This window comes from Linepithema humile, chromosome 7, assembly GCF_040581485.1.
Source record: "Linepithema humile isolate Giens D197 chromosome 7, Lhum_UNIL_v1.0, whole genome shotgun sequence".
Lineage (NCBI taxonomy): Eukaryota > Metazoa > Arthropoda > Insecta > Hymenoptera > Formicidae > Linepithema > Linepithema humile.
The window spans coordinates 3,561,341-3,577,441 of record NC_090134.1 but is presented as its reverse complement, the minus strand read 5'-3'; the positions used below and the strand labels follow the sequence as shown (position 1 = coordinate 3,577,441).

At 36.3% G+C, this 16,101-nt stretch overlaps 2 protein-coding genes across 18 annotated transcripts in view; one reads left to right on the top strand and one right to left on the bottom strand.

Annotated features, from left to right (window-relative positions):
- Positions 1-8,194, top strand: part of Lmpt (Limpet) — a 104,314-nt gene extending 96,120 nt beyond the window's left edge. For all 15 annotated transcript variants that reach the window (XM_012360507.2, XM_012360506.2, XM_012360504.2 and 12 more), the window contains 3 exons: positions 4,433-4,602; positions 4,808-4,994; positions 5,293-8,194. In XM_012360507.2, coding sequence (XP_012215930.2) covers positions 4,433-4,602; positions 4,808-4,994; positions 5,293-5,450 — 515 coding nt within the window. In that variant the 3' untranslated portion in view covers positions 5,451-8,194. The remainder of the gene's footprint in view (positions 1-4,432; positions 4,603-4,807; positions 4,995-5,292) is intronic.
- Positions 8,195-10,578: 2,384 nt separating this feature from the next.
- Positions 10,579-16,101, bottom strand: part of LOC105668432 (protein FAM76A) — a 60,584-nt gene continuing 55,061 nt past the window's right edge. For 2 of the 3 annotated variants that reach the window (XR_010891153.1, XM_012360820.2), the window contains one exon: positions 10,579-11,142. The gene's annotated coding sequence lies outside the window, so the exon portion shown is untranslated. The remainder of the gene's footprint in view (positions 11,143-16,101) is intronic. The other variant, XM_012360821.2, reaches the window with a different exon arrangement.

Below are 16,101 nucleotides of genomic sequence, written 5' to 3'. Positions count from 1 at the left end.
CTGTCTCGTACACATCTTATTGCTGAAGTGGTGAAAAAACATCAGTGCACAGATGAATCGATGGGAAAAAAGCAAGTGATACAGTTACACGCGCGAAATGATCGAAACTGCATATTACTGAAAACGTGACTTCGTTCAACTAAGGATTTCGATATCGATAGTGATGTATTAATATCAATGATATCATTATTACGTAACGGCAGATCGTACATCGGTACATTGTTCATTTTTGAATATCAATCAGTATGACATATCCAAACGTATCGAGTTACGATCTCTTCCGTAAGTCCGTGATCTCCGACACAAAGATCGCACCTCATTTACATAAAAATGTAAATATTCGACATTGAATTTGTGCGTACGGCTGTATATTAATTTATGAATTACTGCTCGACTAATTAATCAAATGACAAAGACCGATGTCCCGAGATGTTATTCGTTCGTATAAAAAATACGAATATGTGTTTACCGATTGAAATCATTAATTTATCGAAAGTTACATTTTAGAACTAAGAATGTGCGTCAGAGCCGAAGATAAAACGGAAGTAAATTTTTAATTATAAACAAATCCGCGAGCGTGAGATAAGCAATTTACAACGTGGTGGTCGATTTCCATGCGCTTGGCGAACAGGGTTTGCCCTGGGTCAGGAAATTTTAGGAGCCATTAGCCTCTGCTTCTCGTCGGATTATATTTAGACTTGACGCAGAGAAAGCGGCTTCCGGATAGTCGGCCTACGAGAGCGCGTTACCAATATGACGAGTGATAATCGTAAAATGCATCCGAACGATCTCGTTGACGATCACGCGAGCGCCAGAAAAGGAATAACGATAATTAATGGCGGCGTCCGCGGATGCGAAAATAGACGGTGCCACTGTTGAATTTGTTACTCATCGAGGAAGGAATGAATAAGCTGTGATGAATACGCTATTATCAAAGAAACCGTAGTTAAAGAACGCGGCGGAAAGTCCTGTTATAATCCGTATTAAAAAATTGCGATATTGCAAATAGATATTATTAAAAATAATTGGCAATCAAAAAAATCTCCCTCGTCACGCTGGCAGGAAAAGATGTTTTTATTACCGTGACGAACTGAACAGGTCATTTAAAAGCGTGAATGACGCTTCGTAAGTAGGTTTTAAAGCGCATCTCTCCATCCGTCAACGGTGTGTAATTGCACACGGTTGAAGGATGGTGCCACGCGTTAACACGTGTAATGTTGCGTCAAGAAGATTGCGTTAATTTGAAACACGGTAAATATTGCACTAAACATCTGTAGATTTAATTGCATTTATACTACTTAAAAGTATAAGTACTCTATTATAGCGGCAGATTCCTTGACCAACTTTTAGTAGGTACATTTTTATTCAATCGATTAGGGATTTAATCTCTCTACTTAATTGACTAAGACATATCAATGACTGATTTTGAAACATTTTTTATCTTAATCCTAAAATATTTAAATAACGATGAGCTAATACGTAAAACGACATTTTATACGGTGTTTGCTGAAAAATATTTTATATCGCGTTGATATGTAATTTTATGCAAATATCCAATTTTTAATATGAGCGTAACGTTCATAGCGCGAATAATTCACGGATTAACGCGACGCGCGAAAGATTACCACATCGGCCTTGGACCATCAGCTTTATACATATACGGAGGTATTGCCTGGCTGATGTGACGTCACGAATCTCCACTTGAGTCATAATGGTCCACAAGGCGGTGTATCGTATACGAAAGATACGCGGGCATCGGAGAAGAATGTCCATTTTTAGTGCGCTCCGAGGAGCGCATCATATTGCATCAAAACATGAAATAAACGCATTTCAGGGCGTATCAAAAGTTGTAAGTCAAAAATAAAAATTATAAACATTTATTTATGATTAAACATACAAAAAAAAACATTAAAAATAGAAATGTAAATTGTATAGAAAGTTGTATATACGTTTTATCTTTAACGTATAGATACTGCACAGTAAACTCCACTATAATAAATTGTTTCAATTCAATCCAATTAATTTTGCATTACGAGATCATTATAATATTAATGCACCAAATGTGCAATCTAAGTAATTAGTCGTTTAATAACTTAATGATGTAATTAATTAACGACTGAATAATTAACTGTTAATGGTTGGCGATGTTGCAGTTGAAAAATTCGAATGGATTACCTGTTCGACATAATAAATATGAATAATTTAACAAGTTGATCCGCGATAATTAATGAGCTACTAGGTATAAGCAGATACGCATATCGCGTAGTAATCAATATCTACATCGATGACAATGGAGATGATTATCGATATTTATGTCGATATATGATAATACGAGTGCAATTCTTGAGCATTCATCAAATACGTTAAATGCATTGAAGACTTAGTATTTATTTCGACTCAGTCGCGTTTCAATATATGACGTGTTATGTTCGACAATATGTATGTTTTGCAAAAAGAACAAGAACTTGACCATTTTTAATGGAACAAGCCTTTTAATTACCGGGACTGTCATCCTTCAGACGTGATCTTCCGTCGTAAACATTTAGGATCCAGCTGATGATTCATAAGACGCGTTATCATACTTAATGTCACATTTAAGTGTGTCGTTTGCCAGGCCTTAGATCACCTTTCGAAATAGAGAGACGTGTTATTAATCCATCTTGTTGTCTTCTTCGGCACGACAGGAAAAATAAAAAAACGCACAAAAAGAGACAAGGCAAACCTCTACATTGCAAACAGTCCGTGAATAAATTTGATCCGTTGTGTAACAATGAAATGGATTCTATATTTGTAACATGATTTGTGCATTACGTCCAAGAATCTTAAAAAAAATATGTATTAAATGTAAAAAAAAAATTAAATTACGTAATATGTACAATAAATAAGGGATATATAATGTATAATCAAATTTATAATATAAATAAGCAGAGCTAGATCTTTATCCGCGAGAATTTTTAGAGCAATTTTTATATACAAAAATTTTGAATATAAACTTTTAAGTATTTCTAAAAAGTTCGGAAAAAAAATCTTAGATTTCGTAGTTATTTCGTGTACAAAATAACATGCTACGGTAATTAATGTTACATTAAATCAAGCTGGTATAAAAGTTTCAGTTTTAAGCAATTTGCAAGACATTAACAGGAACAATACCTTTCCGTTTTCTAGTCAACGATCTCTTTTCGGCGTTATCTTACCATTTCTCAGCGTAATTGGTACATCATTTCTCAAATCGCACGTCAAAACGTGACCATGATAACGAGCCGACAATATTCATCTGTTAGACAGAATGAATTACGTCACGTCACGTTACGTCACGTCACGTTCCTCGCATAATGTTCCTAATCTTAATGAAAACAATAAGTAACCGAGACCGTCTCATTTCTGACTCCAGATTACAGTAATTTCGCGGCGGACAAGCGGGACAAACAGCTCTAAAGATATCACCATGTGACTAATTCTGATTTTGAGCGTTCACGTTACTTAGCGACACTTTTATTTTCGCGTATGACTTAATTAACACTGAATCGTATTATGTATACCGAAGACTAAAGCATTAAGGATTCAATGACAAAGATACAAATAGAATCATCTTGATAGAATAATTATGGAAAACAAATATAACGTTGAGTTTAATAAATCTTTAATTTTAAAAAAATTATTATCTCCATTAAATTATTTTTGTAATTATTTGATCACATTTGATTAAATAGACATTTTTGTTCCTAGACTTTTTTTGAAAATCATATTACATACTATTTAGATAATTTAAGTTTCCCGATTTATCGTAGTTTGTAATCACGCGGTTTGCCAATCAAAATCACAAGACCGCAGTGCGATTAATTTCGTCCGGCTGTTCCTGTTCCCATGAGACTGTTTGCATCTGTGCATGTGCTAATTGCGGATCGCGAAAATGAACTATCAACACGGAAACCAAACGGAATGTCGAACGAGACTCGTAACGATGAAGGAAGTTCCGCGAATCGATCTAATTCGCGTCTTATGAGCGAGTGTCCAATAGAAAAGCTCGCAAAGAAATTCATGAAAAATATATTCCGTTTCGAGAAGCTTTCAGACGTAACGCGCGCACGGCAAGCGTGCACGCGATTGCAAACTTGCAGCAATGCATCCCGCACGCGATTCGTTTGTCTAGACAGTATACTTATTTGAAACTTTGTTTTGCATTTTTTACAATAATTTTTTTGTGATTTTAGTCCTGTAAAACGACTAAGAGCGAGAATCGCATTTTTATGAAAGTATTTGAATATCAATTGAAATTTCAATAAAGTCATGTCAATTCAGATTTCCTTTTCTTTCTCCCACGTAGACAAATTTGTTTAAATGTGAATTAAACATTTAGTTTCGAAACATACATTATCATAAGTGGAGTTCTTTATACACTACTTTACATCATTTTACTATTTGCATGTTTCAGGTACTAAGAAGATGGAATATAAGACCAGACAATGGCACGAGAAGTGCTTCTGCTGCGTGGTCTGCAGGAATCCGATCGGCACGAAAAGCTTCATCCCGCGCGAGCAGGAGATTTACTGCGCCGCATGTTACGAGGACAAGTTCGCCACCCGGTGTGTTAAGTGCAACAAGGTGGGTCACTCCTTTTATTATATCAACAACTACTCCGCATCTCGTCTCGCGTACGTTTATTGCGCGTGACGCAAAAAGTTTTATTGACTATAATAAGCAAATTAAAAGATCTCGTCGCAAGACAGATAAAGACCATTTCAATTGAATAAATTTGTGAAATAATCACTGAGCGGTTATCTAATAAACTAAGAACTGTTTGTTGCAGATCATCACTAGCGGGGGTGTGACATACAAGAACGAGCCGTGGCACAGAGACTGCTTTACCTGCAGCAACTGCAACAACTCCCTAGCGGGACAACGATTCACGTCGCGCGACGACAAACCGTACTGTGCCGATTGCTTTGGCGAGCTTTTCGCCAAGAGGTGTACTGCTTGCTCGAGGCCAATTACTGGTACGTATCAATCTTATGCGCATATTTCAACAATCTACAATTCTAGATTCAATCTACAAGAATTTAAATGCGAGAATGCTCGATATTTCGACAATAATTAATCGATGAATAGATATGCATGTCTGTTCATTGATCGATGATGATAATCGATTCTTCAAAAAATATACGCGCATTAAAATTGTTAGGCAAATTGTTTTCGCCGGAATTTCCTGCAGATTTCAAACAACCGAGCACACAGCTTTTTTTATAAGAGTTAAAATTAATCGAATTTTATGCAAACTCGATAATTCATTTCCAGGCATCGGCGGCACTCGCTTCATCTCGTTTGAGGACAGGCACTGGCATAATGATTGCTTCATCTGCGCGGGTTGCAAAGCCTCGCTCGTCGGACGTGGTTTTATCACCGACGGCGAGGACATCATCTGCCCCGAGTGTGCTAAGTTGAAGCTGATGTAAAGCGCGCGATTTTACGACGATTAAAATGACAACAGGCTCGATGGGGAGAAGCGAAGAGAGGGATAGGACGGGAAACAGGATGGATTTCCGATGCGAGATTCGTGAAATCATTATGCTGATCAAAATTTGATTAGAGATTTATATCTAATCCTCGAGACGGATTCTACCATGATACCGAACCCACCATGATACCTAGCCGGTTTTAAAATGAGGATAGATGTTGCACGCAAACAATAAAACATTTTATAGAGCCATAAAAGATGAGATTGCGGAGAAATATAATAAAAATTGCAAATAAAAAGAAGAGCACCAGCGGCGCTCGTAAGAGTTTTTATTACGGACAACCGACAAAATTTTCGATTTTTTTTTTACAGAGGAGTAACAAAGCTCGAGAATTCTCTGATGAATTTCTCGACTGGGTCAGCATAATGATTTTACAGTTACCGATTGATCGTTCAAAAAGGAGGGCGGCGCAAAAGAACGCGAGGGTCGTTTCTATCTTCGTAGTCGTAGTGATATTAGCCTGTTCGTTATTTCGTTCTACGTGTGCTATAAAGAGAACACTGACATGTACCCGTGTTCGAGATGATTTGCTCGATCATCACGTCAGGATATTTAAGAGCGAAAAAAAAAATAAGAATCGGAGAGAGAAAAAAAGAGAAGAAATACGTAAGCAGTCCGATGAAGAGAAATCAAATCGTAATAAAATGGTCGTTAATGCGAACGTGTCGATTAGGATGATGGATAAAGCCTAAGCGTTCCACGTGCTCTCGTTATGTTACTATCTGTTACTCTAAATGTTACTCTACATGTTGCTAAATGATAGAGGTACGCGCGCAAGCGTGCGGAGAGAGTCCTATAAATATTATATATATATATATATTCTTACGAAGAGCTAAAATCGATATAGAAATATATATTTCTACATATATATTATTTCTTTTCGATTCGCACTCGCGAAAAATACAACATTCTAACATGACACACACACACAAATACACGGCACACAGCGACATAAACCTACCCGACCCGAACACCGTCATTGTTCTCTCTCTTTCCCTCTCTGTATGATGCCATAAATCTCTCGTACTTATATGCTATACAATAGTATAATATTAGAACATCCATATTATAGTATCCACTATTAATTTGTGGACCCTCGTGTTTTCAATAAAAAACGATCTACCGATTTTTCGTATGTACAATGTTTTCGAAAGAAAATCAATAATTGGATTTGAGTTATCGACGAAAATTATTTGACGTTCGAAGAATCAGCAAGCGCGGATCTTTTATTTAAAAAATTCATTAATTTTCTGCACGCGTGCATAATGTGATAGCAATTGAAAGTTATATGCGTGCATGCGTGTCGTTAGTCGAAGAAGAATAGGATAAACAATATGATTTTAATTTTCCGTTCGGCGATGGCTCTTTTCTCTTCTCAGTCTTTCTCTCACTTTTTCTCGCTCGCCGAGAGAAACGGGCGCGCATCGTCGTGAGGATCTGTCATTGTCCCGTATGAATCGCGCACATACTTACACAAACATACACACACATAACGCTGACAAGCATTTCTTGCACTAACACGTTAAGAGTTTTAGTGAAAAAAAAGAAAAACGGCAGAAAAAAAGAAACAAACACATACATACCCAACACATCGCATTATCGAACTGATAATGAGCCTTAAAATCAAAGTTTCGTCGCGCGCTGAATGTCGAGCAAAGGATCTACTGTTTATTAATGTTTGCGACAGTTTAGCTCGATTGAATTTTAAACTTGCTCAAGATTTAGTGCGGGACGCAGATTGATAATGTGCAAAAGTTAAACAGAAACACGTATACACACATATACACGTACACAGCATACATACACAAGCAGACGTACGAGTGTGCGGTGGATGCACACGCGGAAACAGTAATTGTGGCCTCATCTGCATCGAGTATCATAGGAGTAAAAACAAAGGAACTAACGCCTTACAATAATTTATTTCGTTACGAGATATTTAATATCAGATCTATTCTTATACAACGCGAACGAAAGTAAATGTAAATCTGAGTTTACATTATTGAACTGAGCTTTGAGCTGCGTTTCAAGCCGAGTCTCCTTGCAAACATTTAAACTTGTATCAAAATTGTGCTGTCACGAGCATTCCTACAATTTTGTTCTAATTATTTTTCTCGACAAAGTTCGATTTGGGAAGTGACTCGATAATGCGGCCGGCTCGATAAAATTCAGTTTGAGGTTCAGTTCGATAACGTGAATCTATTTTAATGTCGCGCGAACTCAATCCACGAACTACGAGATAAGTTCGACCCGCAAACGTTCGAATTTTTAATCGCGACCAATACAAGTCACACAAGTGCTATAATATATATGTATGTTCCGACGGAGTCACTTACACACTAATCGTCTTAATTAGTAAACGATAAAAAAAAAGATTATTCTATATTCAGCGTATCCTATACACTGTTACACTGTAAAATTGATAAATAAATAAATGTAATTAATAAATGTAATTATTCGCGCGGGATTTTCGCATCCCGTCTTTCAAATCGCAATATTGTCCAAAATTCTTTTGAAATCAAGAATGTTACGAAGAGATGACAACAACGAATTGTCAATTCGCTAATAAACTTTATTTACTTTCAAAGTTGAATGTTAGTAGATATATAATATGAATTAATAGTTATTTATGTAATAAATCAATGCACGAAAATTGAATATATTAAATGAATCTGATAACTGAATTAATTTAGAGAAAACAGCCACTCTTCTTCGCTTATAGAATTAGATTCGTTAATAGAACTTAATAGAATAGCGATTTATGCAGAATTAATTCTCTAATTGGTCCAATTTCTTGTATGAAAGCGGATAAATTAATTATTTAGCAAAGAATAATTATTTGCTAATTTTATACATTTAGAGAATTAAAATTTACTGTTTTAAAACAGTAAAATATTTTGGTTTGCATAAATAATTTATCAACACGCATGAAATAAATTAAAATGCTTAATTAGAATAAAAATGTTGTTAAGTAATTAAAACAAAAATATAATTAATCTGATAGATGACATATTTTATTACTAACAAAAAAAAAAATAGGATAAAGTAATCTTGTGTCGATGGTCTCTTATCCACAGACGTAAAATTTAGTTCCTTCCTTCATCTCTAGATGTCCACACTATTTCTTTATGAAATAACAAAACAGTTATTTATAACAAAATCCAATTATTAACTAGCATAATTCTCTAATTAATCTTGCTAATCAAATTTAATTAATTTTTAATTTTTTTGATACGGTTTCCTAAAATAAAATACTAACAATTTCTAATTTATGTCAAAGTTAGCAAATGCACAAAGTATAATAAAATTAATTACTTTTTTATTAAATTAAAGTAAATTAAATTTTCCCGACACGTGAAGAAGTAGATGAAAAAACTTCGGACACTAATTTAAGACCGTATAATTATATTCGCATCAATCTTAATAAACCTATAATTTTCGCTTTACTAGGTATTCCATTTTTTGCGCCTGCACTTTGCTCAATTTAAGTAATTCGTATGAAGAGTAACGACTGGTTTCGGACGAAGGCTTTTGCATGCATCGCAAAAGTGCAAATTCATTTCGGCATACACGGTTGGACATGTGCAGAATCGCTGTACGTAAATTCGCGTTTGACTTCATCATTGGTATTAAGATTATATTGTTGGAAGTCACACGATAGGTCAACGCACGCTTGACTCTCCTACCTGACAACGAATTACCCGTTGGATCATGACCTTCAAATTACAATTTATTTCTCCGGCTCCGACGTCTATGTATCGGAGTTCTACTTTGTGAAGGCTTTTTTATATGACATGGAACCTTTAAGCGCTATGGAATTTCGAGGTCTCCTGTAGAAAATGAGAGATCGTTAAAAAAATTTCGAAAGATCACTGAATGAATCATCCTTGAAAATCTATATAGAGCTTGAATTATAATATTAAATAATTATATTATAGCCTCTGGCTATATTTTTTGTTCGTACATTCTGAAAATAACGTAAATCCTCTGTAATTATGACTTTATTAATATTTTTTATCATGTTTCTTGTTATCTTTCTTATAAATAGAATATTAAATAAAATAATGTAATGTTTGTTATCTCAGTTAAAGATAGAATAATAATAGGCTTAATTTCTGAACTACATAATTTCAAGTGTTTTCAGCTTAAAATAAAGCTCAGAATTTGGAATAAATAGTTTTACTATTTATACATCTTCGATCTATTATTATCAAAAAAGGAATTTCACTTTGAATGCTTTTTCTGCATTTTATAAAAAAAAGGAATAAATTCCAAATCGATTCTAGAATGTTATATGTATAAAAGCGTTGAAGATAATCTCGGAACGGTACTTTTTTATGTACGTATACACTACCGTTTCTACAAAACTATCTCCTTGTCGAAATTATGCACTCAATTGCGCTTAAATCTGTTAATGAAACAACTTCGTCCCCGATGCATAATCGTTCGTGAACATTGTTACTAACTTTAACGAACGCACGCCCGTATTAAAAAATTCCGCGGGCAGTTGGCGCGATATTTGTCGTGTTATTAATCGCACGCGAGCACGCATCTACTATACGCACACGCGTTCGCGTAAATTCGCACGCATCTACACGCGCGAGCGGGCACCGCGCTCGGGGTAGAGAGAGGTCGATGGAAAGTGGTATAATCGCGAATGTGGATCGGCTCAAGGAGAGCAGAGAAGAGGAGATCCTTTACCTTACTTATGTAACGAGCGACCGTGGTGGTGTCTCGTGTCTTCGACCGCGTCTCGAAGAGGGAGAGCGCGAGTTCTGCCTCTCTCTCCGAAGAGGCTGCCGCTCCACCGCTCGCTCTTCTCCACTCTCCTCGTCACCCACGTACGTCATCGTTCGCCTTGACTCTGTCCCGCTCACGCTCTGCTCGACACTGTCCCTGAAAATCCCTCCACGGGACTCGTCTGTGCAAGCGCGAGATTAATAGGCGTTCGCTCGTAATTGTAATTATTGCGCAGAAAACGAGACAAGAGGCTTTGTCAAGAAAATTGCATTACTCTGTATAAAAAAAATTAAATAAATAATTAAAACTGAGGAGAGACGATCGAGACTCGCAATTCATTTGCTTCGTTTATTTTGGCTACATTAATTTTTTATTATTATTATGTGATTACTCATTTCAACAATGTTTATCAACACACATATGTTTTCTCTCAAATATTATATTTTTACTCATTTTAATTGTATGTAATAAAATCTTCAAAAAATTGCCGTTGTATTTAAATATTGTTTATGATATATCAAAAAATAAATTTTCTTAAGATTAGAGGTAAACTGCCACACACGTGATTTCGGATTAACAGAACAAAATGTAACCAGTTTATGCTATATTATACATCAACTTATATGAAAATTCTTTTAAATCGGCCTTTATTTCGGAAAAGGTTTGAAATGCAGTTTATTTGAATTCCTACCTTCGTCATCCACGTCTTTATATAAACTTATATATAAACTTCGATCACGATGATCCTCTCCGGAATCTAACAGACATAACGTTACATCCTTGGCTAGCCGGTTTGTGCTGCTGAGGGTCCTGGCTCCGTCTTTTCTGTCTTGTCTCCCTTTTTTTTGGTCTACTTCCCACCCGTATCTTTCGTCCGTCTCATTTCAACCTGCTGGGATTTTATTGAAGAATGATTGTGTTAAATCTCTGATCTTAGGGTCAATGACTAGTTACATGGCCTTGTGCTATGCGCGGCTTTGACTTCATCAATAAAAATAAAAATTATCTATTTTCGCGTTTCGACAAGAAATATTCTCAAACCGTGCTTATTCGATTTCTAAAAAACCTGGTAGGTTTGTGAAACGCACAAAACTAATTCCAACGCGTTTCTTTTTTTCAACATTTAAATCTATAACTGCTAAATAATTGTCAAATTGTTAAAAATAAATATTTCTTTACGCGTGAATATTTTTTATAGTATATTTAAAAATAATGAAAGTTTCGTGAGGAATGTTTTTATTGTTTTCTAACAATTTCCGATGTGTTCCACGATGCTTTCGACCATACAATTAAATGTTGAGAGAAGTAATCAACATAAGAAATATCTTTGTTTGTTTGATCTACTAATCTACCAGATTTCATTTCTCGTAAAATCGATGTCGCCGATGACAGTTCTAGAGCACTCTATATCGCTTTCCTATTATCGAACTCTCCATTAAGGAAACCTACTGCAAATCAACGTATTTCGATCACGCAATTGTATCATCGACCTCTATTAATTATTCACCCATACTGTGTATCGCCCATAGTTAATTACAGACCTCGTTGATATTCTATTATCCGAGATTAAAGACACGTTTTATTCTTCAAAATTCGGAATTATTTATCGTATTGCGTAATGCTGTGTACTAATCAATTTAAGTTCACGTATGTACGACATCAAAAAAACGAAAAAAAATTTCTATGATATATAATATTATAAAATTATTTGCAATTCCGGAAAAAAAATTGAAGACGAGATTAAGATATCAAAAATACCTCTCGAGAAATATTTTTGGCATTTCAACATTTTTACTGTCGAAAAAAGAATAATTCGGAAACAAGATGCTTATACAAGCAGATGCGTTGAGATGTCAATGTGAGAGATGACTATCGAGTGTTATTTTTCACAAAAAACCCGAGGCCTTGGCAAAGCATGACGCACAGGCAAATCTATTTTCAAGAAATTATTTTTATTTTTAATCACTTTCCATAGTTACACGTGGTTATACAAGAGCGCAGCTCAGCGTGAAAACTTCCACACTTCCGACGTCATAATATTACACGTTTAGATCAATTAGCGTACTGCCTTAAATTTTTTTAAACAAACCTTAAATTTTTTACAACGGGCCGAACAGAGAAGAAAATTGGATCGCGAGCAGCGAGGCATAATTATAATCACCGCATTGTTGTAGCGGTGTTATTTTAGCGCGAGATGATTTCGACACCGAAAATGGGGGCCGTTGTTGTCGGAGGTCATTCGTCGGTTCAACGTTCGGGCCATTTACCTGTCCGCCAACTCGAATCCTTGGCCGCTGACATTGTGGAGAGTGACATTAGCATTTCGCTTACGTGCGACCAACTCACCTTAGAGACTGAGGGACCGATGTCATAATTAAGTGACAAATAGGGTGGATATGCCGAATATATGAATCATGAAGAGCTACGCATTAATAATGCAAGCAACAACAAACAAGTTTTCCTTTTCAAAAATAATATTATGTCGAAAAGAAGGTATCGCCATTAAACAGACAGTAGAATAGTGAAAGTGATAATAAAACGAAAACTTTAAGACACTCACACTTTGTAAATAATATTTATAATTCGCTGTTCATTTTACATTGCGTTGAGGAGAGAGAGATAAATCGTTTACCTCGCGTTGAGGAGAGAGATAAATATCCTCTGTATTTAATTACACAAAACTTCGTAATTCCTTTAGAAGATCACCGCTTGAATTCCATGATAAAATACGTAAAAAAGAAAATAAATTGAGGAATTATATATTCTGGGATTTTTATTCGCGAATCCGAGAGACAAACAATGGGAAGCAATCGCAAGCGAAAACGAAACGTGTCATACAGTCGGAATGAAGGTAGCTCAATGAGTTGAATGACACACGAAGCGACCTACGCGTTCGCCGTTTCGTCCTCGGGTTAAACAATCCTCATGAAATTGAAAGAGATGACCTCCCCGGCATCTCATCTATCGACGACCGGCGCTGGAATGGCGGAAGAGAGCGAGAGAAGGATTAAAGCAGGAACTCAGCTTCTCTTTTCGGCTTCATGGAAGGACGCGAATGGCGGGGTGGGGGAGGGCAGTCTCCGCTAGCTGCCTTCGAGAGAGTGCCTTGACCCTGAGCCGAGCGCAACAGAGCCTCTTCGGGACGAAGAAGAAAAGTGCGAAGGAACCGATGCCTTGTAATCCGGGTCGTGCTACCTTGTCCGTTGACTTTCCGTGGCACTCGCACAGAAATGCAAGAGGGAGTCCGTCGCCACCGGAGGAAGAACGGAGAGGAGAGACTCAGTGATGTAACCCTTGGACCATGAAACCTTCGTGAAGATGGCGCAGACCGAAAGTCAATAACCATCGAAGGACATTGCGCTCAGGATAATTTCAGTAGACCTTGAACAGTCTTTGCTTAATTCAATATCTTACTGAAATCATGCTGTGCTAGATTTGTTCGTTGATTCACATAATGGATAAAAATGATAAAGAAAAGTCAAATTTTCATTGAAAAATTTATTTTTCTTTCTTTCCGCGTCACTATTTTAAACGGTTTTCAAGAAACGGAGAAAAAGAATGATTATAAAAAAAACGGAAACACGAAAGAAGCGAAAGAGAGAGTGAGAAAAAAATAGAGACTTATTAATTGTAAGATTGTATTTCATTAAAGATTCTATCGACATAATTACAAATAATTACAGCAGGGAATAAATTCCATCCATCAAGATAAAAAAAAATACTTTGCTTGCTATTTTCTGTGCGAAATACAGAGAGAGAGAAAACGTCTGAAAGAGAAAGACAGCGAAGGGAAATGAGATGGAGAAACCAGGAGACGACGAATGGGGGAGACGAGCTCGGCTTAAGATGGAGGGAGACAGGAAGGTGTTGCCGGCGGACACTGTGGAGGTGGCAGGAAGAAGGACGAAGGAGATGAGGAAGGAGAAGCCGAAGGGAGACGACCGGCAAGTCGAACGAAGACGCAAGTTCATATCCAAGGAGATGTAGGACGATGCCCTGAAGTAACCTCCATCAAGGATGGACTTCCACCATCCACTGACGGCGGTGGCGGCGGCGGCAGCGGCGGCAGCGCCGGCCCCGGGGACGCACTATACATTCGCGCAGTACACCTCTCAACGGGCCAAATTACACACGTTTGAACAATTATCTTGTAATAGATTTGGCGAATTTTTCAATTAACTCCCGTGAAAAAAGATTAAATAGATGAAGAAAAATGTTAATTCTTAATTCCGAACTTCTAAAAAATGCGCATAAGAAATTATTTGATAACAATTTTATAATACTTTATACCCGAAAATGCCTTTGTACCAATATTTCTCAATTAAATTGCTAATATTCGTGATTATTATTTATTTTTTACACAAGTATGCTTTATATTCATTACGATAATAATAATAATAATAATCCTGTCTGTTGGAATAATGAATAAAATATTCAAGGTGCCAACAAAGATCAAATAGTTTTTCACATGGTCATTAAAATTGACGACTTCTTTCATTGATTAACTTCTTACTTTGGGCCTGATACTTGCTAAATCCATCACTGTGTTGCAACGAACGGCCCCGATCCGCAAGAAGACGAAACTGCGCGCGGAAAAGCGAGTTCTCCTCGCGGAGAAAAGTGCTTTGCCCGCGGTGCTCGGTCACCTCAACGAATGCCAGAGAACCGATCGAAACCCTGCTTTGAAGGAGTTTTATACGGGGCGTCCCAGAATTCGCGTACTTTCTTTCAACTAGGAGATTACTCGAGCGATTTCGGCCTCTTTTCTCAATGTTTTCACAATTAATGAGATATATAATATACATATATACAAGTATAATATTTTGAATTCACTTAATAATCTAAAATTTAATATTTAATGAAAATAATAAAAAAACTCGGTAAATAGGTATTCGCATTAAATAACGCTAACAAATTAATATACAAAAATTAGCAATGTGTATAAATAACGAAGAAAAAAAATGCTTGAAAAATTTCATGAACGATAAATTAGCGCTTGCATATCTCCTATTTCCATTCCTAATTATAGTTTTTATTTTAATGCACCGTCACCCAATTACGCGAATGAGGTAAAACAATTAACACACACTCGCGTACTTTACGTATAACGAGCGAATACATACGCACGATGTAAATCGGCATTTCCGGTGTTTCCCTTCGGCGAATGCATGAAACGAGAAGTGAGGTCAATGCTTGCTGACGTTCGACGTTGAAGTAAACAGAAGCGCAAGAATGTGGAACGTGCGTACTCATTATGCTGCTATCTCTTAATCTCGATAATTAAAGGATATATATTCGAATTTTTACGAACTTCAAAAACGTAATGTGCATACACGGATGTGTCAATTGTGCAAAAAAAGAGCATTTGGTCGCAGCATCTCGTAATCGGATGTTTTTTTCAGATCATTATGAAATCTTCCAAAATCTCTTCGATTTCCAAATTTATCGTGTAATTTTGCAAGATAATTTTTTTTTACCTGTAATTGCTACAAATAATTTCAGAAACTTTAAATATGTAGGATATTCCAAACATATACTCTGCTTATATACAATAAACTAGTATCTTTTATAAAATAAATATTTTTTAATTGTACAAATATTTCTTTCAAGTGAGGTTGACAACTGTAAAGAATCAATATTAGTCATTGTTTTTTTAAAATCAATGAAATCAATTTCTTTGTCATTTCGAAAGACATCAGCCATGTTAAAATTTACCGATTACGTTCTACAGCGAGAATCACGTATGCGTGAAGACGAAATTCCCAAAGCGACGACAAGAACTTGACCGTCCGGAAGAAAGTGCTGCGGTAATAACCGGAGCACTAATGATTCACGAATGTCGTAATGACCG